At 40.8% G+C, this 22,777-nt stretch overlaps 1 protein-coding gene across 2 annotated transcripts in view; it reads left to right on the top strand.

Annotated features, from left to right (window-relative positions):
- abhd12 (abhydrolase domain containing 12, lysophospholipase) overlaps positions 1-21,939 on the top strand; it is a 31,554-nt gene extending 9,615 nt beyond the window's left edge. For both annotated transcript variants that reach the window (XM_027143051.2, XM_027143050.2), the window contains exons 3-14: positions 9,222-9,343; positions 10,496-10,601; positions 11,700-11,819; positions 12,020-12,050; positions 12,822-12,867; positions 13,094-13,223; positions 14,034-14,071; positions 14,430-14,509; positions 16,374-16,456; positions 17,761-17,839; positions 18,924-19,051; positions 19,349-21,939. In XM_027143051.2, the coding sequence (XP_026998852.1) occupies positions 9,222-9,343; positions 10,496-10,601; positions 11,700-11,819; positions 12,020-12,050; positions 12,822-12,867; positions 13,094-13,223; positions 14,034-14,071; positions 14,430-14,509; positions 16,374-16,456; positions 17,761-17,839; positions 18,924-19,051; positions 19,349-19,382 (997 nt within the window). In that variant the 3' untranslated portion in view covers positions 19,383-21,939. The remainder of the gene's footprint in view (positions 1-9,221; positions 9,344-10,495; positions 10,602-11,699; positions 11,820-12,019; positions 12,051-12,821; positions 12,868-13,093; positions 13,224-14,033; positions 14,072-14,429; positions 14,510-16,373; positions 16,457-17,760; positions 17,840-18,923; positions 19,052-19,348) is intronic.
- Positions 21,940-22,777: the final 838 nt, after the last annotated feature.

Here is a 22,777-nt window from a genome sequence, read left to right as displayed (position 1 = left end):
TCATGTTCTCTTCAAGCTGATCACACAGTTTCATGACTCACTGCTCTGACCCCACAGCCCATGTTCCTTTATTCAGCATTATCAAAAGGTTCTTCTTCCACAGTAGGCAGTGATTAAAGCTGACAGCAGGATCGGTGTGTCATGATTCACATTTAAGCAGAAGGGTGGCTCACTGCAGGACCTGTTCTACAAACACTTGCACCGGGATTCCACCCCTCCCTTTCTACCCACTTAGGATTAATGTTATTCGATAGCTGTAAGTGATGCTGGGGGCAAAGAATCCTCACTGCTGGTCACTACTAGGCATTTCTGTCTTTTGTTTGTAGCTGGTTGCCGTTATTTTTACTGGTAGTTTCAGGCTAGTGTTGTATGATTACTCACACACAACATACAGTAACAAGCCACAGAATGTGTCCCATCCAGTTCACCATAAATCGGTCTGTCCCATCCAGTTCACATAAATCGCTGTGTCCCATCCAGTTCACCATAAATCGCTGTGTCCCATCCAGTTCACCATAAATCGGTCTGTCCCATCCAGTTCACCATAAATTGGTCTGTCCCATCCAGTTCACCATAAATTGCTGAAAAAACCCCCCACAAAATAAGTGACGTGACGTGACACACGGCTAAGTATGGTGACCCCTACTCAGAATTTGTTCTCTGCATTTAACCCATCCAAAGTGCACACACACAGCAGTGAACACACACACACCGTGAACACACACCCGGAGCAGTGGGCATCCATTTATGCTACGGCGCCAGGGGAGCGGTTGGGGGGATTGGGGGGGTGCCTTGCTCAAGGGCACCTCAGTCGTGGTATTGTCGGCCCGAGACTCGAACCCACAACCTTAGGGTTAGGAGTCAGACTCTCTAACCATTAGGCCACGACTTCCCCAAAATGCTGGTATCAGCACTGTGTGTCAATGTCTGGCTCAGAAACTGCAAGTAGAAACAAATAAGGAAACCCTTGAGGCTTCTTACCAGTTGTCTCTCATATTATCAATCAAAACACTTATCATTTGAGCCACACTCACTTAAACTGCCTAGTTGATCGAATTGAAAGAATGAAATTTTAAAGAAAGGGGATTCGTGATGACATAACGGCCACGCAACCGGCGTTCCTCTCCTTCAGTGGTGTATATTTATTTTAGATGAATCCTGAATGTAGTCACAGTCCAACAGGAGACAAGTGAAAAAATCCAAGTGGTTTATGCTAAACAGTAAAGTGGTGACTCATAATGTTTATGTCTTGTATTCGGACTTGGGATCGTGCTTCACAGAACAAACAGCAGCGAAAGGGTACGTCACGTGTTTTTAGCATAGACACTAATAATGAAAGACACTAAGAATCTTCTTCCTCTTCTTTTGCATAAAGCTATGTGAAAACTGGTTGGTTACTTTAGATCATTTGTAGACTCAAACATAGCACAGATTTGCGTTCACACTAGGCTACAGTAAGAATTCAGTTTATTTGCTGCAATGTCTTTCAGCTCGTTGATCTCGAAAGTGGTGTCTGATGCAAAGCCAAAGATTTCGTTAGAGTGGTGAACTAATCACATGTTTACCATCATCAGTGTTATTTTATTTTCTTATCAGGTTCTTACAGGTAAACTGTTTCAGCTTTGAGCTTAAAGGAGCATTTAGGATTATTACAGGCTGCAGAAAGGTAAAGAAAACTCTGCTTTATGAGATAACGAGTTAGGAATTTACATTCTTATTTTATTGAAATATATATGACATTTCTCTCTGTTTAATTAAAGCAGTTTATATTTGAAGAATCTGAAATCAAAAGGACAGTAAATTTCCATTAATATTCCAGTATGATTTTAGGGCCCTAATGTATAGGCTAGATATTAAGATGATGGCTAATAGCTAATAAAGATCGGTGAACTGCCATATTAGTGTCACTGTATCTTAGGAGCTGTAGTGTAAATGGTTACTGTAATGCACAACCACGGTTTCACGTCTGAACCGAAACACAAGCCGTGTGTTATTCTGTCCCCGATGCTGCCGTAACCGAACCCGACTGTCATTATTCACAAAAGGTCCCGGTGTGAAGTATCGACACACGGCAGGTAAAGTTCACATCAACCCAGGGCAATTCAGGAAACCGAACCTCAGACTGCTTGTGCCAGCTGTCTCTAAGGGTGTACTGTGATCAGGAAATAGCTATAGCATTTACATCAGCTTGTTTCTAGGTGTAGTAAGTGAACGTGAAATATGATGCACAAGATTATAGTCTAGAATCTGTACTTTTAGATGATGTTTTCCTGGACTTTACTTTGATTATGCGTTCTAAATGCTGTTTACTGAGCTGATAAAGTTCCTTATACCGTAACATTCCTCAAATCTGATTGGTCAGAAGCTGCTGATTACTGTAATTTTCTGAAAGCGGTTCCGACCGTAGCTTCAGCTGTAAGTCGCAGGTTTATGTTAAGGAATAAATTATACAGAGACTAACACACATTTTTCCTCATTGTGGAACAAACTATGTTTTGTTTTTTTTTTAATTTGTGTGTTTTTACTTTCCAATTCAGTACAATGACTCCGCTGTCCTATGTCATATGACAGCTACCGAACCGATGAGCTTCCTTCGAGACAGTGTTTTTGAACTGCTGCTCCTGCTCCAACCCAGGGCAGAGTAACACACACGGAGGAAGGCGTTATCTGCCCTTTATTACATACCTGAGCTACAGATACCACAGATGCTCATGATTGGCTTGTGTTGTGGTGACTGAGAGAATTAATACCATTTTAGTGTATTAATACCATCAGAAGCTAAGAAAAGATTTGATGAATGAATAAAGATTTGTTATAGATTTTCCACAGCTGTGTTCAACTCTGCATTCCAAATGCTAATCATAAAACAGCAATCAACTTGGACATTTATTTGCTAAGGCAGGTCTTGCAAGCTTTTGTTCTAAGGCAGATCTTGCAACCTCAACTCCACATCATTTGAGTATCATGCAAAAAAACGTGCAATAAACTTTTTTCTCACCAAATGGGCCAGCTGACCTGAAAATCTGGAATGACTGACAGTTTAGACAGAGATAAGGGTTTAAAATGCCAGCTATTTTAGTCAAAGTTGAATTTCCTGTATACTTCCTTATTAACTGATCGTTGCCACCAAGTGTGTGTGTGTGTGTGTGTCTGTCTGTCTGTCTGTCTGTGTGTGTGTGTGTGTGTGTGTGTGAGAGAAAAGTGATTTGAAAATATTAAAAATGTCTAGCATTAAGTAGGATGAATTTCAGTGACATGGCACACATTAAGTTTATATATACTTTTTTTCTCTTATAAAAACAAAGAAAGAAATGTTTTATGCCTATATTAATTACAGTATTACAACCTACATCAGAAGTAGGCCGTATAGTGTGCCGTCAGAGATGAACTGGTATAGGACACCAGAGACAGTCATCTCAAATTGTCTGAATTTCCCTAAACGACAAGAATCTGATATGATTCTGACACAGAGTCACAGAGCCTTTATCAGAATATTTCATCATCTGTAAAACTTCCACATTGTCTTTCAAACATATCTGTAAGGCTTTTTTTCTTCAACGTAGAGAATGTAGTAAAATGTTTCTTCTCAGATTCTTACTATTATTGTACTATTATGATCTCGTTGCTTTGCTTTGCTACTTTGCATGCAGATTCTAGAGCAAAAAAAAATAAAATAGTTGTAGTTTTTTGTTTCTGCATTTGTAAGGACACGAAGCTCTCCAGCGCTGCACACTGAGTCACCCTCCTTCTCCCCGGAGTGAACTCCAGCCCTGTGAGACGTCTCCAATGATACAGATTTAGCATCTTATTTCAGTTCTTCCTGTTCCTGTGAGGATGGGTCTTTATAGCTCATGCAATGAGCCTTAACAATGAGTGTTGCCTTTGTAAAAAGCTGTAGCAGGAAAGAGAAAGGAGTAAAGATGGGTGTAGATAGCATGTCGTGTTTAAATACGGTATCATAAGTGTACTGTTTTTATATTTAAAATTGCCATTAAAATACTCAAGGTCATTTTGCTTCTTAAAATGGGTGCAAGAGTACAAAGTGTGTATGTATCAAGAGTCTTCACTCTTCACTTCCGTAAAGCAAAGTCACCAGCTGTCTTTAAATGACAGGTGAAGATGAAAACATGAGTGTTTGCTATAAGCTGGCTGGGTTTTATTGTCATATTACATTCTCTTCAGCACATAAAAAAGACTCAAATAGAAAATACTAATCATTTCCAATTTTATTTTTAACACTGGCTGCTAGTATTCTGTTGCTAATGGGGGGGGGGGCGCACACGACTGGATTCATTACTATCATGGCGAGTCAGAGCACTAACTCACTCAGGCATATCTGTCAAAACAGATCCAGAAGTGTGCACTGAGCTATAAGGCCATACACACACACAACGGGGCAAATCTGATTTTTTTTTTCTTTTTTTTTCCTCTCAAATCGCTTTTTTTAGACTCGCAATGCAGAGTACAAGTAAAAAAATCGATCTGTCTGTTAATTATCATTTCAAGCATTTACAGCTGGTACAGTACACAGTGAAATGAAACATTACTCCAGGACCATGATGCTACAGAGAACTACACAGTCCTACACACGACTACACGAGACAGAACTAAAACAGGAACAGTAAAGAACAGTAGAACATCGAGAAGTAAACGCTTCTAGTGTGGAATAAAGTAAAAAAAAATACAAACATAATGTTATAGAGGTGGTCCAGAAGGTTTTATTTTTTTACAGTCTTCTAGCATAGTGTTTTACAGTGTTTCCAAGAAGGAATGTTGCTCAACTGTGTGTGTGTGTGTGTGTGTGTGTGTGTGTGTGTGTGTGTGGGATCATTCCCATTTAGAATGTCAGATATGCAAACTGTTCAGATTTGAGCTGTCTGTTTCAGGAGAAACCAAGAGACAGACACTTTTTGAGTATCAACGTGCATCCAAGCTATGGATAGTACTGTACTTTGTTTAAAGTGTGACCAAGCTAGTGTTGAGATCGCCAACGTAAAGGTGATTCTGGTTGGAGTCGTGTAGCTTGGTGGTGCTCACTGCTGCTGGGGATTGTTCTGCACCGACAGCCTGGACACTCGTAGCACGGTGGAGCTGCTGTCGTGGTGCTGCTTTTGATGGCTTTGGCAAGAAGGAATTAGTGTTAAATCTACAGTAAACTTAGAATTTATACCGTTTTTTAAAACCTTCTGGTTACACGACCCCACGTGACTATACACAGATGTAGATAGGACATACGCACTTTATTAATAATCACACACTCTGGTGACCCCCAGACGACGATGAGGTTTCCTTTTGACTCCGGTTCCTCTCAAAGTCTCTTCCTCATAACATCTCAGGGGAATTTTTCCTTGTCACTGTCACCTCAGGCCTGCTTGTTAGGGATAAATCATTAATATTCTACATTCTTATATTTCTCTAAAGCTTTTTGAGACAATGTCTGCCTTTAAAACACACTACACAAATAGAATTAAATAAAGATCGGGTGAGAGAGTGAATGTGGTGGTGCTTTGTGGAAGTGTCCTGGAGCTGTACTGCACTTATTTGGACTTCTTCTAGCTGTGTTGATGGACTTCTGTCTGTCTGCTGTGAGAAGTGCATGAGATCTGTATTAGCTGATAGAAGCTCAGCTATAAACACTAGCTCTAGATTACAGTACATGCAGCACCATTAGTGAATGACAATAACGACAGTCATTCTTAACATTATATGTCTTCATAGTTTAATGAACCTCTCTTGTACATCTCTGCTTTTTTGTCTCCAATTTTGTCTTATCTCTAGTCTGTCGAAGTCTGTAGAATTGATTTATTCGCTATCGGTATCTCAGACTGTTCTGAAGCAACCAGATCTGCGTTAAATGTCTAAACCGGAAATTCCTCATGCCGACCTGTTCCTCATGGAACGAAGACACTTATCATGCTTTCTCACCACTGATAACTACTACGGTCTGACGAGACTGACAGCATTATTTAGCCCCATTAAAGCTCCATTCCAACTCCATTCTTTTCTCTTAACCCGTGTTTCCAGTCTCAAGGTGCAGACGAAAGATTTCTCACTATTCCACATGTCATGGTGATAAGGTGTGGTCTGAAAACTGATGAAATCATTTATGGGTATTGTGTAATATGTGAATGAATGTGCTCTCAAAGATAACAAGACATCTATATAAGGATTTATTCAGTTCTTTTGTTCAGTATGTTTATCATTACACCAGTGCTGATGTTGTGAAGATGTGAGAGATCTCTTCAGCTACATGTAACTGTATGTTACATGTAAACAGGCATCATGTGTTGTCTTTTTCTTTTCTTTTTTTTGTTTCTCCCAAAATGCGTTTAGAGGAGAAACTAAAAGCTAAAAGATAGACTAAGCACATGGTGTTCAGTCAAAGTACAACTGAGACACAACAGATGACAAAGCCATATGTTTCGTTTTGTTTTGAATGGATCAGTACTGACTTTTCTATTCAGTAGGTTTGATATTCAGTAGTAGTGCAGCATGGAATGAAGCAAGGTGAGGATTACAGACAGAAGTGACATAGGAAAATAAATGAGAAAAAAAACAATAGAAAGAGTGTGCAGCCTGCAAGAGTCTGTCCCTGTGTGTGAGAGTCTGTCCCTGTGTGTGAGAGTCTGTCCCTGTGTGTGAGAGTCTGTCCCTGTGTGTGAGAGTCTGTCCCTGTGTGTGAGAGTCTGTCCCTGTGTGTGAGAGTCTGTCCCTGTGTGTGAGAGTCTGTCCCTGTGTGTGAGAGTCTGTCCCTGTGTGTGAGAGTCTGTCCCTGTGTGTGAGAGTCTGTCTCTATGTGTGTGGGTCTTTAAATGAGTGTCCGCGCGTGACTGAGAGTGTCCGCGCGTGACTGAGAGTGTCCGCGCGTGACTGAGAGTGTCCGCGCGTGACTGAGAGTGTCCGCGCGTGACTGAGAGTGTCCGCGCGTGACTGAGAGTGTCCGCGCGTGACTGAGAGTGTCCGTCCGAGTGTGTGTCAGAGTGTGTGTCAGAGTGTGTGTCAGAGTGTGTGTCAGAGTGTGTGTCAGAGTGTGTGTCAGAGTGTGTGTCAGAGTGTGTGTCAGAGTGTGTGTCAGAGTGTGTGTCAGAGTGTGTGTCAGAGTGTGTGTCCGAGTGTGTGTGTGTGTGTGTCCCCGAGTGTGTGTGTGTGTGTGTGTGTGGCTGTTCCCAAGTGTGTGTGTGTGTGTGTGTGTGTGTGTCCCAGAGTGTGTGAGTGTGTCCCCGAGTGAATGTTTGTGTGTGTGTGTCAGAGTGTGTGTCAGAGTGTGTGTCAGAGTGTGTGTACGAGTGTGTGTACGAGTGTGTGTACGAGTGTGTGTACGAGTGTGTGTGTGTGTGTGTGTCCGAGTGTGTGTGTGTGTGTGTGTCCGATTATGTGTATGTGTGTGTGTGTGTGTGGCTGTCCCCGAGTGTGTGTGTGTGTGTGTGTCCCAGAGTGTGTGTGTGTCTCCCCGAGTGAATGTTTGTGTGTGTGTGTGTGTGTGTGTGTCCGAGTGTGTGTGTGTGTGTGTGTCCGATTATGTGTGTGTGTGTGTGTGTCCGATTATGTGTGTGTGTCCGATTATGTGTGTGTGTCCGAGTGTGTGTGTCCGAGTGTGTGTGTCCGAGTGTGTGTGTGTGTGTGTGTGTGTGTGTGTGTGTTCACATGAGTCTTTGAAATTGATGGAGGAGTTTTGTGATGTGTCAACATCAGTGTTATTAAACCATGATACAGTCTTGGTGTATAAACAGTACACTTTACAAGGTCGTTTAGCTGTTTGCTGAGTTCACCCTTCCAGGTCACATGATCAGACGACAGGGTTTCAATATAATAATGTATAAACTTTTAGGGGGTTTTTCACACAACTTGCAGCTACAAAGTGACCAGAGATCTTTCATTTTCATTGAGCGCTGTCTGCTTTCAGGGCCGTGAGCAGCATCGACTGTCGGTGATGAGATTTGAGCGTGTCTTATGTAGGGAGTTAGTAAAGTGACTACTAATGGGAGTGAAGACTACTGAATTATACACAAACCTCAGATCCTCCTCCAGAAAATTACATTTTAGTAGCAAGAAAACTGATTTGTCATTTCTACCAACTGATAAACGTTACTATGGCAACCAGTAGTAAGAACAGCTACTGATGACTCCATAGTGCAGCTACTGGTGATTTGTGTGAACGTAGATTTTAAAGCAACACAAATAGTATATCCTCTGTGTTTATACACACACACACACACACACACACACACACTGTTCCTGTACACGGTGTAGAGACGGCAGTATTTCAGTACTTAATCTAATTCTCATTATTCAATAGAGTGAATAAAGAGTGTTGTATACGGGGCTTTATTATATTACTATACACACACACGCTCTACTGTTTTACTAACAAACACGTAGCTTAGCCTAAAGCAACAAAAACAAATGTTTAGTTTGGTATAAATGAGAGTAATGTCTAAGTTAAATTCATGCAGTTGTAGTGGCTGTAAAATGAGAGCAAAGTTCTAAAGTCGGGATCATGATAGATAAAAAAACAAATAAATAAATTCTCACACACTCATCTACTGTGTGTGTGTGTGTGTGTGTGTGTGTGCGCTTTTGTCTGGCAAGTTGGAAATCTATATAATCAGGAAGTGTGCAGTAACTGATCCTGTCTAGTGAGAGCTGAGAACAGAAACGGACTCTTCTGACCTCATGACCAATGCAGTCTCCTTCATGTGACCTCTCTCTTTCTCTTTCTGTCTTTCTCTCTTTCATTCCTGTACGTACATGATTCTTTCTTTCAGTGCCCTTTTCTCTCCCTCTATTTGCTCTTATCATAAATGTATGACATTTTATTCTACAGAGGTGTGTGTGTGTGGTGTAGGAAGCATGATATTATTTTGTGCTTTATTTTGGCATAAAACAATACTTTTATTTCCTGAAGTTTCATGTATTTTCTATGTTTTCGTATCTAGTGTGCTGAAGCACTATACACAACACATGCATTATATACATTACATTACACACTGAGTGCTGATTGTCTCGAGCCACACACTGATCAGTCGGTGCTTGTACCCGTGATTGATATTGAGCTTTCTGCACGTCGTAATTCTCACGTCAATAAATATTGTTGACAATGTCAAATAAAAATATACATAATATATATATAACAAATGTGTGTGTGTGTGTGTGTGTGTGTGTGTGTGTGTGTGTGTGTGTGTGTGTGTGTGTGTGTGTGTGTGTGTGTGTGTGATTTGCAGGAGTGGTTTGATGTGGAGGTTGAGGAGGATCTTCCTCTGGGTTTTGGGGATCTACGTTGCTATTCCATTCATCATCAAGCTCTGTCCTTCCATCCAGGCCAAGCTGGTCTTTTTAAACTTTGGTGAGTAATTATTCTTTCTAAACCAGCCATTACATAATCTTACATTTCTAATTAAATTAACATCCATTCGCAGTTTTTCATTCCTTAACAGATGATGACGTCGCTTATTTTAGGAAAGGGATAAAAAAAAACCCGAGATCTGTCATTTTAAACAGCTTGTGAAATTCATTCATTTGGGAATCTTTCACATAAGAAATGTAAGATAGAAAGACGTCGTAAAAAAAAATTACAACTTAGCAAAAGCACAGATTTATGATCCTCGTGATTGTTGTAGGCTATGAATTAATTAGTGAAATCAGCTTGAATGACTTCCTCGTGATGTGATTATGTACGAGGAAGAAACACGACATACGTTTAGGTTAGATTCTGTTAATGGTTTCATCGATCAAGTCTCGATCTTTGTATGATGGAGCGAAACAGCTGTACTTTGGAAAATGCTTTAGGTGTCTGCTGTCATCCTTCTTTAATAGCCTTTAATAACCTTTCGGTCTGATCTCCTTCGTCTACATGTAACCTTTTTAACGTGAATTGTGTCGTATTTTCTTCGTGAGTTTCTGATCACATCAACACATTATTAATGGGAGATGTGGTAACTCGGTGGTTAAGGTGTTGGACTACTGATCTACTACTGGTTGGGAACTTGAATCCCAGGTCCACCCCTGTCCTGCCACTGCTGGGCCCCTGAGCAAGGCCCTTAACTATCAATTGCACAGATGAGAGATGAAATGAGAGAAAAAACAAGTGTCATAAATGTTAATAGTTTTCTGAGAAAAAAAAAAAAAAGTTGTATAGAAATTGGGACTTGTCTTCTGCCCCTGGGGGATTTATCCACTTCTGACTAGTCTGCTGTGGTAAATCTGTCATCTACACCACTGTTCTGATTCTGTTTAGGATTCTGCTTAATTCATTTGGGGAAAAAAAACAAGAAATAAAAAGTACTTGATTGTGTAAATCGATCTTGCTGATGTGGCCTAGGAAGTGTGTGCGTGTGTGTGTGCGAAAGCCTAGGACATGTTTGCAGGAAGCTTAGGACATGTGATTGTCTTTCACTTGACTAATTTGTCAGTTTGACGTAGTGAGAAAGCAGAACCGATAACTTGTTTGTTTACCACAGTGTTGAGCTTTAAACCCTTTCTGTGTTTTTTTTTTCAGTGAGGGTGCCGTATTTTATCGATCTTAAGAAGCCACTGGATCAAGGCCTGAACCACACACACAACTTCTACCTTCAGCCCGAGGAAGATGTTGATATCGGAGTGTGGTAAGAGCTTCATCATGTACACTGTGGGGAGATGAAGAGGAGGAGGATGATTTTTTTTAAGATATTAGTGGTTAGTCTTTAACACATTATTATTATATTATTCACAGAATCCTGCGATATGCAAAAGTCACCGCAGCAAAAACGCACTTGAAATGTGGACACTAAATAATCAGATTTCTTAGTTTGCTGTATGTTCTCTGATAAATCATATCAGCCTTAATTAAGATTTTATCTTGAATGAATCATTAAGATTCATCATTATATGATTTATCAGAATCTTAAATATTTAATCTTTGTATAGACATCTTTTTATTTATACAGGTTTTCAAAAAAAAGCACTAAGACTGACCATCTGTGTGTGCTTGTGTGTGCTTTTGTGTGCTTGTGCGTGCTTTTGTGTGTTTGTGCGTATGTGTGTGTTTGTGCGTATGTGTGTGTTTGTGCGTATGTGTGTGTTTGTGCGTATGTGTGTGTTTGTGCGTGCTTTTGTGTGTTTGTGTGTGCGTGTGTGCTTGTGCGTATGTGTGTGTTTGTGTGCATATGTGTGTTTGTGCGTGCTTTTGTGTGTTTGTGTGCGTGTGTGCTTGTGCGTATGTGTGTGCTTGTGCGTATGTGTGTGCTTGTGCGTATGTGTGTGCCTGTGCGTATGTGTGTGCCTGTGCGTATGTGTGTGCCTGTGCGTATGTGTGTGCTTGTGCGTATGTGTGTGCTTGTGCGTGCGTGTGAAAGCGTAACCTCTGTGTGAAAGTGTAAGCTCTGGCTACATAAGACTATGATAACTTATGAGAATCTTAAAGTGTGACCTACTTTTCAGTACGTCGCCGTACATGTCTTAATGTTGCACTACGAGCAGAATTTAGAGAGCTTGTTTCTCTTTCCCTCTCTCTCTCTCCTTCCCTCTCTCTCTTTCTCTCTCTTCCTCTCTGTCTCTCTCTTTCTCTCTCTCTCTCTCTCTCTCTCTCTCTCTCTCTCTCTTTCTCTCTCTCTCTCTCTCTCTCTCTCTCTCTCTCTCTCTCTCTCTCTCTCTCTCTCTCTCTCTCTCTCTCTCTCTTTCTCCCTCTCTCTCTCTCCCTCGCTCACCTTCTCTTTCTCTCTCAGGCACACAGTACCAGCCCTACTGTGGAATGAGGCGCAGGGAAAAGAAGGAAACTGGTATGAAAACAAACTCAAGTCCTCTCACCCAGTCATGCTCTATCTGCATGGCAATGCAGGGACCAGGTACACACACACACACACACACACACACACACACACACACACACACGTCATGTTCATAATTCTATCACCTAAATCTAACACTAACTTTAATTTCAGTAACCAAAAACACACAAAAAGGAAAAATAGCCAAAATTTGAGGACATTTGGTCATGGTGTGTGTGTGTGTGTGTAATGTTGTTGTCTCATTCTCTGTGTTTCAGAGGAGGAGACCACAGAGTGCAGCTCTATAAGGTAAAACACACGACACACTCACACCACCACCTGCACCTCAGTACTGTGAACCCAGTCATGTGCATGTGTATAAAACATTTCCTGAAACTTTAAAATGTGTTTTTATGGTTAAATGGTTTACAGTTAGGGGGCACGGTGGCTTAGTGGTTAGCACGTTCGCCTCACACCTCCAGGGTTGGCGGGGTTTGATTCCCACCTCCGCCTTGTGTGTGTGGGGTTTGCATGTTATCCCTGTGCCTCGGGGGTTTCCTCCGGGTACTCCGGTTTCCTCCCCCGGTCCAAAGACATGCATGGTAGGTTGATTGGCATCTCTGGAAAAATTGTCCATAGTGTGTGTGAGTGTGTGAGTGAATGAGAGTGTGTGTGTGCCCTGTGATGGGTTGGCACTCCGTCCAGGGTGTATCCTGCCTCGATGCCCGATGACGCCTGAGATAGGCACAGGCTCCCCGTGACCCGAGGTAGTTCGGATAAGCGGTAGAAAATGAATGAATGAATGGTTTATAGTTGAGACAGCGATATTTTCTCGATGGTGTTTTAGCTATTAGTGTCTTATTTCTTTTTAAGAAAGCAGGAAAAAAATCAGTCAAATCAATTAATCTTGAGCCGCTGTTGACGTGCACAATGTAGACTATTTCAACATCCTTTTCATTGCGCTTCAGTATTTAATTATACGAGGAAACCCGGGCTGGGTGAAATGATGTGAATCTTAGTTCATACAGAATAAATTACAGAATTAAATGAAAAGATATCTCACTCTCTGTTCTCTTTCAGGTCCTTAGTTCATTAGGCTACCATGTAGTCACATTTGATTATAGAGGTAAGTCTTTTCTTTTATTCAGCAATGTATTTAAATGTGTAAAATTAAATAAAGACTATAGTGAGAGAGCCTATGAATGTATACAGAGACCTTGCTGATAAGACCATTATTATGCAATGTGTGGTGTGTGTGTGTGTGTGTGTGTGTGTGTGTGTGTGTGTGTGTGTGTGTGTGTGTGTGTGTGTGTGTGTGTGTGTGTGTGTGTGTGTGTGTACGCACGCATCAGGTTGGGGGGATTCAGAAGGCAGCCCTTCTGAGAGAGGGATGACACAGGATGCTCTCTTCCTCTACCAGTGGCTGAAACAGAGGATCGGTAACACTCCGCTCTACATCTGGGGCCACTCTCTAGGAACCGGGTGAGTCTCACTTTTCTGTTGAAGACCTATTGTGTCAGCAGATCACACCATAACTGGCATTCATACCATCTGAAATATTTCCCAATGCCAGCACAAATAGATCAGTCTCTACTCTAAGAATACACTTAAGCTGAAACCCTGTTAGAGTCACTAGCAATAAAAAGTCTTTGTATTTATCACTTGGTAAAGAAGTGGTTTGTGGTTTCAGTCTTAGCTTGAACACAGCCAGAGGATGTTTTTTTTTTTTTACACTCCTTTAGATTGTGTTCAGATTACAAGTGTCGGAGAGTCTCCTATAAACCATAATGTTATGTTTCTTTATAACTCTTCTGAAAAGGATCGACTCCAAGATCAGTACAAGCACTGACTATTTTAACATGACTCACCACGGTTTATTTATTCTTAAGTTTGTTTGTTTACGTTTTGAAGAAGCGGTTATCGATGTGCCTTTCAGGTTTTTTTTTGTTCAAGTTGAGTACTTTTATTTCTTCTTAGCTACAGTTTTCCCATAGATCATTACTTCCAAAAGCAAGACCCTAATGTCAACATCAGATACCGATACCGACAACTGGTGGATATAACAGTACATAAACGTACAGTACATAAACGTTTCAATGGAAGCATATTATACATACACATTGTGAACTAAATATCTCTAATATTAATCTTTATATTATTCTTTATATTAACCTTTTGTTCTATGTTTATGTTCTGTAAAGCTGCTTTGAACTGAATTGAATATTAGAAGGAGAAAACTGAGAGTGAGCTTGTGAATGATGTGTGTATTTAATTCTGTTTTTTTCCCCCCAGAGTGGCCACTAACTTAGCCAGGCGTCTGTGTGACAGAGGTGAGTGTGTGCATATGTGATCAAACTAACTGCAAGTCGGTCTAAAGGCCATTTGACGTCCCACGACTAGAGTGTAATGGACATTCTGGTTAAAGATACTAATTTAGCTGATGGATATCACTTTTGAGTGCAACGTTTGTATTGTTAGTTTTCGGGTCAGATATTTCCTTCAATTCGTGAGGAGACGAAACTTCCTTAAATGTGTGAGGAGAAAAACTTGATGAATTATGAATGTCTGCCCACATTTACTAATTTACTAATGCATATAAAGCTCTCATTTGTACCCCGAGGGTGGCTTATTTGTGGTGTGCTAGACTAATGGAACCGTTGTGAAGCTGTGCTTTCCTGCTGTTTACAGGAACGCCACCTGACGCTGTTATCCTGGAGTCTCCTTTTACCAACATCAGGGAAGAAGCCAAGAGCCACCCTTTCTCTATGGTGAGGGCATTACATACAAGAGGTTGCAAGAAATATAAATATATACAGAAAAATAAACTCATGGAACAGGCCTAGACAAAAATGATGGTACCCCTAGAAAAGACTGAAAATAATGTGACCAAAGGGACATGTTAATTCAAGGTGTGTCCACTAATTAGCATCACAGGTGTCTACAATCTTGTAATCAGTCAGTGGGCCTATATATAGTGCTCCAGGGAGTCACTGTGTTGTCTGGTGACATGGTGTGTACCACACTTAACATGGACCAGAGGAAGCGAAGGAAAGAGTTGTCTCAGGAGATTAGAAAGAAAATTATAGACAAGCATGATAAAGGTAAAGGCTATAAGACCATCTCCAAGCAGCTAGATGTTCCTGTCACTACAGTTGCACATGTTATTCAGAAATTTAGGATCCATGGGACTGTAGCCAACCTCCCTGGACGTGGCCGCAGGAGGAAAATTGATGACAAATTAAAGAGACGGATGATCCGAATGGTAACAAAAGAGCCCAGAAAGCCATCTAAAGAGATCCAAGGTGAACTTCATGGCCAAGGAACATCAGTGTCAGATCGCACCATCTGTCGTTGTTTGAGCCAAAGTGGACTACATGGGAGATGACCAAGGAGGACACAAATCATAAAAAAGCTAGACTGCTATATGCCAAACTACATGTTGACAAGCCACAAAGCTTCTGGGAGAATGTCCTATGGACAGATGAGACAAAAATAGAACTTTTTGCCAAAGTACATCAGCTCTATGCTCACAGACGGAAAATGAAGCATATCGAGAAAAGAAAACTGTCCCTACTGTGAAACATGGAGGAGGCTCTGTTTTGTTCTGGGGCTGCTTTGCTGCATCTGGCACAGGATATCTTGAATCTGTGCAGGGTACAATGAAATCTGAAGACTATCAAGGGATTCTAGAGAGAAATGTGCTGGCCAGTGTCAGACAGCTTGGTCTCAGTCACAGGTCATGGGTCTTGCAACAGGACAATGACCCAAAACACACAGCTAAAAACACCCAAGAATGGCTAAGAGGAAAACATTGGACTATTCTAAAGTGGCCTTCTATGAGCCCTGACCTCAATCCTATTGAGCATCTTTGGAAGTAGCTGAATCATGCGTCTGGAAAAGACACCTTTCAAACCGGAAACAACTGGAGCAGTTTGCTCATGAGGAGCAGGCCAAAATACCTGCTGAGAGGTGCAGAGGTCTCATTGACGGTTACAGGAATACACAAAAGGTTGTGCAACAAAATATTAAGTTAGGGGTGCCATCATTTTTGTTTAGGCCTGTTCCATGAGTTTATTTTTTTTTAAATAATTCTGTTGAAGCATGGTTGAAAAGCAATGTCTGACTTTCATTGGTTAACATTCATAGAATTTTTATTTATTATTACTTTTGTCAGATTAAAGTTTTTTCTGTGACCATTGTGAGTTTTTCTTTCATTGACCGAAGGGTACCAACAATTTTGTCCACGTGGGTAGATGGATGGATGGATGGATAGACAGTCAGTCAGTCAGACAGACAGACAGACAGACAGACAGACAGTCATGGATGAATACTTTAAAACCATCTACACATGTCTGAACTACATTATTAGAATGTAAAATGCCCTTTTGGTCCCATGTCCTACATGCTATAACTTTTTTGCCTTGAAAAGCATGCAGTACAAACACCTCAGTCTCAGCAGCCTTTGTCATATGACCGATAATAAAATCACTAGTCATTTTGATCTGCTTAATTGTAGCGCTTAGATGGATCCATGTCACATGGATTTAACTAGTATTTTAAACTGTACTCGTGTATGTAGGAGAAACAAATCGTATTAATAACTGGCTTCGTGTGTTTGCTGTGACGTTGCAGGTTTACAGATATCTGCCAGGCTTTGACTGGTTCTTTTTGGACTCGATCGCTGCCAACGACATCCGATTTCCCAGCGATGAGAAGTAAGTGTTTCTGCGTGTGTCCAGAATAATACAGCTGGAGTCTCTTGTCTTGTTAACCAGATTATCTTTTGAGTTTGAGTCTTCGAGTTCCTCTCAAGGTTTCTTCCTCGTATCGCCTCGTTGCCGCCGTTGCATCAGGCTCGCTCATCAGGGATAAATATACGTTTAAATTACATTTTTATATTTCTGTAAATCTGCATTGTTAAAATGTCCATTGTTAAATGCTCTATACAAATAAAATCGAATTTAATCGATAAACGTGTAACATTTAATGAGTCACCACATATTATCTCCGAGGGTTCCAAAATTTGGCTCGTGTTCGAGAACAGACCCCTGCAGCATACAAAGGCTTCATCCAGAGATATATGAAAAAATACCGATCATATTGTTTTTGCTATGAAACAGTGAGAACCTTAAAAGGAGGAAATCCAGCAGTTAGATGATAAAATTAATTTATTGGGCTTATATTCTTTCCCAGACTGCTGTTTATTAATATAAATGTAGCTGACTAATCCTTGGCTTTTACTTCACTGACCAGTGTTATTTATAGCCTGTGTAATGTTCTGCATTAGGAGCAAGAGAGCTGACTCATGCTCTTACACTGAACACACACACACACACACACACACACACACACAGCTTTTGCAAAGGCGTTGCAGCAGAAACCTGATCTTTTTGTTGCCATGTGACGATGTAGTGGTATATACAGGTTACACAGTATAAGAATAGGGGAGTGTTGGCTGAGAAACTGCTAAACAAAAGCTCACTCTGTATTTATTCCTCATCAGGTTTCGTATTTACTCCATGCATACAGATCCGCACACACGTACACTACACCTCACACTGCTCTGTTATTGGGTACTCAGTACAAAAAATTAGCTAAAAAAAAAACCCCAACATTTTTAAATGGAAATATCGGGACTCTCAGTGTTTTAAAAAATGTTTTTGTTTGTTTTTTTCCCCTCAGTTTTCCATGTGTTATTAGCACTTACATGTGTTATTAGCACTTAGCAATTATATATCTAATATCTTGAAGTATCTAAGGAGCAGTAAATCACCACCACTTCCTGTTGTGGAGGGCTGTGATTAAAGTAAACATTGTGGCCGGTAATGAAATGACATTTTTTGGTGACAAACCTGAGTTATATGAGTGGAATCATCCCTGACATCCAAATATGTTTAAGCAGTTCCACCAGTTCAGACATTGCTCTGACCTCTGGCATGACCCTTACATGACCTTTCAGTTCAATAAGTACATTTATATTTCTTTTTAAAGAAATGTACTCTCTTCTGCCCCCCTGCAGTGTGAATCACATCTCCTGCCCAATCCTGATTCTCCATGCTGAAGACGATCCTGTCGTCCCTTTCCACTTGGGGAAAAAGGTGAGAGACGATCTTTTTAACACATTTGACACACTTCTTTTTTCATTTTATCCAGTTATGAGCATCCTGATTATCAGAGCTGGGATTTTTAAAATGTGTTCAGTTGTTACATTCTTATGGAATGTGCGCCCGTGTCTGTGTGCGCCCGTGTCTGTGTGCGCCCGTGTCTGTGTGCGCCCGTGTCTGTGTGCGCCCGTGTCTGTGTGCGCCCGTGTCTGTGTGCGCCCGTGTCTGTGTGCGCCCGTGTCTGTGTGCGCCCGTGTGTGCGTGCGCCCGTGTCTGTGTGTGTGTGCGCCTGTGTCTGTGTGCGCCTGTGTCTGTGTGCGCCTGTGTCTGTGTGCGCCCGTGTCTGTGTGTGTGTGCGTGCGCCCGTGTCTGTGTGTGTGCGTGCGCCCGTGTCTGTGTGTGTGCGTGCGCCCGTGTCTGTGTGTGTGCGTGCGCCCGTGTCTGTGTGTGTGCGTGCGCCCGTGTCTGTGTGTGTGCGTGCGCCCGTGTCTGTGTGTGTGCGTGCGCCCGTGTCTGTGCGTGCGCCCGTGTCTGTGCGTGCGCCCGTGTCTGTGCGTGCGCCCGTGTCTGTGTGTGCGCCCGTGTCTGTGTGTGCGCCCGTGTCTGTGTGTGCGCCCGTGTCTGTGTGTGCGCCCGTGTCTGTGTGTGCGCCCGTGTCTGTGTGTGTGTGTGTGCGCGCCCGTGTCTGTGTGTGTGTGCGCCCGTGTGTGTGTGTGTGTGCGCCCGTGTCTGTGTGTGTGTGTGTGCTCGTGTGTGTGTGTGCGCCCGTGTGTGTGTGTGTGTGTGTGTGTGTGTGCCCCTTTCTCTTTGTGTGTTTGTGTGCGCCCGTGTGTGTGTGTGCCCCTTTCTCTTTGTGTGTGTGTGTGCCCCTTTCTCTCTCTCTGTGTGTGTGTGTCCCCCTGTCTGTGTTTGTGTGCCCGTATGTATGTCCGAATGTGTGCCCGTGTGTGTGTGTGTGTGTGTGTGTAAGCTCGCCCTCAGTAGTCCGTATCTAATGTATGTTAACTGCACTTTGTGATGCTTACTGCTGATTTTTTTCTCCTTCTAATGACCTTTTCCCTCTTTTCCTCTCCTTCAGCTCTACAATGTAGCGTCTCAGTCTAAGAGCCTGAATGGACACAAGGTGCAGTTTATTCCATTTCCCAGCAGTCAGGGCTACAGGCACAAGTTCATCTACCGCAGTCCCCAGCTGCCTGACATACTCGGGTAAGTGCCTGGGAGAAGCATTCTTACTTCAGTCAGAGATTTACACCAAGCAGCTGCTGAAAGACTGAAGGTGTACAAGACCGATGGATGAAATGAAGGAAGCTGCTGATGGATAGAGGGATATAAAAAAAACAGTGTTGGTAGATGGATGGATAAGCAGAGAATGAATGATGTTAATGGATGGATTAGAATTCTTAGATATAGAATAGAAATAGAAAGGATGGATGGATAAAAAGAATAAAGGTTATGGGAAAAGGCAATGTTTACAGTCCTCTCTCTCTCTCTCTCTATCTCTAGTGATTTTCTCAGCACAACTCATCCACACGTATAGGTTGCAAGCTTCTACCAGATTACCCTTAACCCCCTTACACACACACACACACACACACACACACACACACAATATGCACCTGTGCATTCCGTACTCCACTAAATCACCTGAAGACCAGAGAACGGCAAGCGAGATGAAGAGATGAACAGAGGAACGGAGGAAAGGCAGCTTGAGCACAACATATGCAAAGAAATATGCAAACCCGAACAGAAACCGGATGCGTGTCAGAGACACACTGCACAGTAGCTTAGAAGCTTGTGAGATCGCATGCGATGTATTTGATGATGTCGTCATTCCTCTCTGCAGCAGCTGCTACTCTACTGAAATAATCACAAGTAGAGCTTACTGGACCTTTTATCCATTTGGTGTCAACTTTAATCTTGTGAGATTTAAAGTCAATACATTATTTTATTAATAATTTAAAAAAAAATATTCCACCACGATGCAGAATTAAAGAGATAATTATAATTTTAAAAAATGGACTCGTACTTTTTCAGATTGCTAGTGATGACAATCTCAAAATTATAAACATTGAACTCCTTTTGGATTTTAGGTTCAGTTTAAACACAACAGACATAAAGGTCACAACCTTCAGTCTTATTCCCTCCTATACCTTATAACATGTTTGTTTTTTGTTTGTTTGTTTGTTTGTTTTTTACATTTAATTTTATTATAATCTCCCTTTACACATTCCAGACATGAAGTTAGTAAAAGTTTGACCTTAATTTTGGACTGATATGAGATGTTTATTTCAACTCCTATAATGAACTTATATTCTATTATACCTCTAGAGATTTACTGGATGGAATTATGAGACCCTACAGAACTTTTACAAATATCTAAACCAGTCTCATTAATAGTTATATAGCGATCTGTGTGTGTATACATCTAAATACATCGTTATCGTGACGTTCACAGAAAAATATCAGACTTGAGACACGGGACAATATTTTTGAGTAATCGGTCACATGGATTGAAATTCGCACTCTACGGATATATAAAAGTTTTGCACTTTAGATGTAAATAACTACATACAAATAAAATAATCCACTGAAGGCAGACTTTTTAAATTAGCCTTTAAACGTTGTCAATACAAGGCTGTGTATTTCATTAGCTAGCTGAGATTTACTACGGTAAGCCATACACTCGCTTTACTGAGCTCAAACGTCTCCTGGACTGTGCAGCAATAATGTACTGTACTGGTTTCTTACCACAGTGAAAATATACTAGGTCTAGGCTACATAAAGTCTACATAAAGCGTTATGAGCCATAGGTCAACATGATGTTCTGAATGTATTTTGGTTTTGCGGTGTAATCCGTGCATTGAGAGGTTGCAGGGGTTAAAAAAAAAATCCCTGGATTATAACAAGCAATGATTAAAAGAGTATTTATCGTATGTAAAGAGGATCGTCGGGTGGTTAGCTAACATGCTATCATCATTAAATGTTCCTGACTTCCTGTGAGTTTGGATTTGTTAGCCATGTTAGCATTTCTGTACCAGTTGGTATCATTAAAGATCAGACCCAAACGTTACATAACGTCGGCTGAAAGACCGAACATGAAGGTGACCGTATTGAAGTATATGTGTTCTAAGGAAGTGTGTGTGTGTGTGTGCCTACGCATGTGCGATGTTAGCATTAGCATTACTAGTCTCTGAGTACATGTTTTCAAAGAGTGTCCCCTAGACTAGGTCCGTGTCCTCTACACATTACATAGCAACCCCAAAGCTAAACTTCTTGTTATTCTTATCGTTGTCTGTTCTGTATCTAGCTCATGGCCTGCTTGCTACAACACTAATTAGAGGCTAATGAGAAAAGACAACACACAAATCTGTAAAGAAACATGACCCCTGGGCTTTATTCTGCATAAACATATCAAGCATTCCGTTTTGTTTTATTCCACAAACATTTCTGTGTTCAAATCGACATTTTCTCCTAACGCATCATGGGAATCGCAGAGTCGCCTAGAAACACAGATCATATCACACGAACCATCAAAAACAGTCAATTTCAATAGATTTTTATGGATTATTTCATTCAGAACTCAGAACATTTCTCAGTGTGATTATCTAGTGGACTGATTCTTTTTTCTTCTTCTTTTCTTTCCCTAAATGTGTGACCAAAGCTTTGAACAAATCACCTGAAACTCTTTTCTTTTTCTTTCTTTTTTTTTTTTGTATTTACTTGTTTTGGTATCAGACGCATGTTAAATACTTACTAAAACCTAGAAAACTTTTTTTCTTGCCTGTAATTTATATTAACATTATATAGAGAAAGACTGAGCTACTGACCTCTCTGTTCAAATTCCCTTCAGCTGCCTTCGTCTAAGACCAAACACACGATTTCAGCATAGTTGCAATCTGTTTTAAATACTTTTATGAATTTGTCTTATTTACAAACGGTTACTAGGGATTTTTTTTTGGTGTAAGTAGCATGTGGTTTACAGTTGTTGTTTTTTTTGTTTGTTTGTTTTTTTAAGCTGCTAAAACTTACTTTACTACTGGACACATCAAGACTGTATAGTCTCTCTGTTTGTACATAATAAAGGATTGAACTCACAGCTGACTGGATTTTTCTCTAGACTTTCTGAAGCGAATTGTCTCAGTTTAACTGAGACAAAAAAAGGTGCTATAACAAATTAAAGTTATTGAGATACAAATAAGATTCTCTTAAAATACAGCATCAAACTAGTAGAGAACTTTCTAAAATAAATAGTTTGTTATTATTAATGTTTTATTTGAATTGTGGGGAATTATTTTTTCCTTGTACCTACTGAATGTCATATCACAAACCCTTTAACTGACTGTTCTCACTGTCACCTTCTCCATTTGTTTTAAGCTCACAATTTACAAATTCATGTAAGAAATTCCCAAGTAGACAATAAAACACTTGGGAACAGGCAAGTTTTGGAAAATAATCAACAATATGGTGTAGTGGTGCATCCCAACAGGAAGTCTCTGTTATCGTAACAAACCTGAGTTCCCACTGAGTTTTTTTGTTTGTTTGTTTAATAACAAATGATGCACTAAACTTATTAACAGTCTGAATTTGGTTACATTTAACACTTACGATGTTCACTCTTTGGACTCTTTGGATGAAATTGTTTGGGTGAAATTGACTCGGGACATTATTAGTGTTTTAAAAAGCACTACAGAAACAAAAACAATTTTAAATGGAACTGTTTCAGTTGGACTCTCATAAACGCTGCTGTAAACAAGCCCATCTCTGCCAACCCTGGGCTGTGATCATTACCGCTACGTGTGAGGAACGTAAAGCCAAAACATGCCGTTTTATTCTAGTTTTTATTGTTAGCATGGTGTTAAAATTATATTTGATTATATTTATTTTAATATTATTTTACTATTAGTTACCCTAGATTTTAAAAATCATTCCGAC

This window comes from Tachysurus fulvidraco, chromosome 12, assembly GCF_022655615.1.
Source record: "Tachysurus fulvidraco isolate hzauxx_2018 chromosome 12, HZAU_PFXX_2.0, whole genome shotgun sequence".
Classification (NCBI taxonomy): Eukaryota; Metazoa; Chordata; class Actinopteri; order Siluriformes; family Bagridae; genus Tachysurus; species Tachysurus fulvidraco.
The sequence above is the reverse complement of the archived record's forward strand: the minus strand, read 5'-3'. Positions and strand labels throughout refer to the sequence as shown.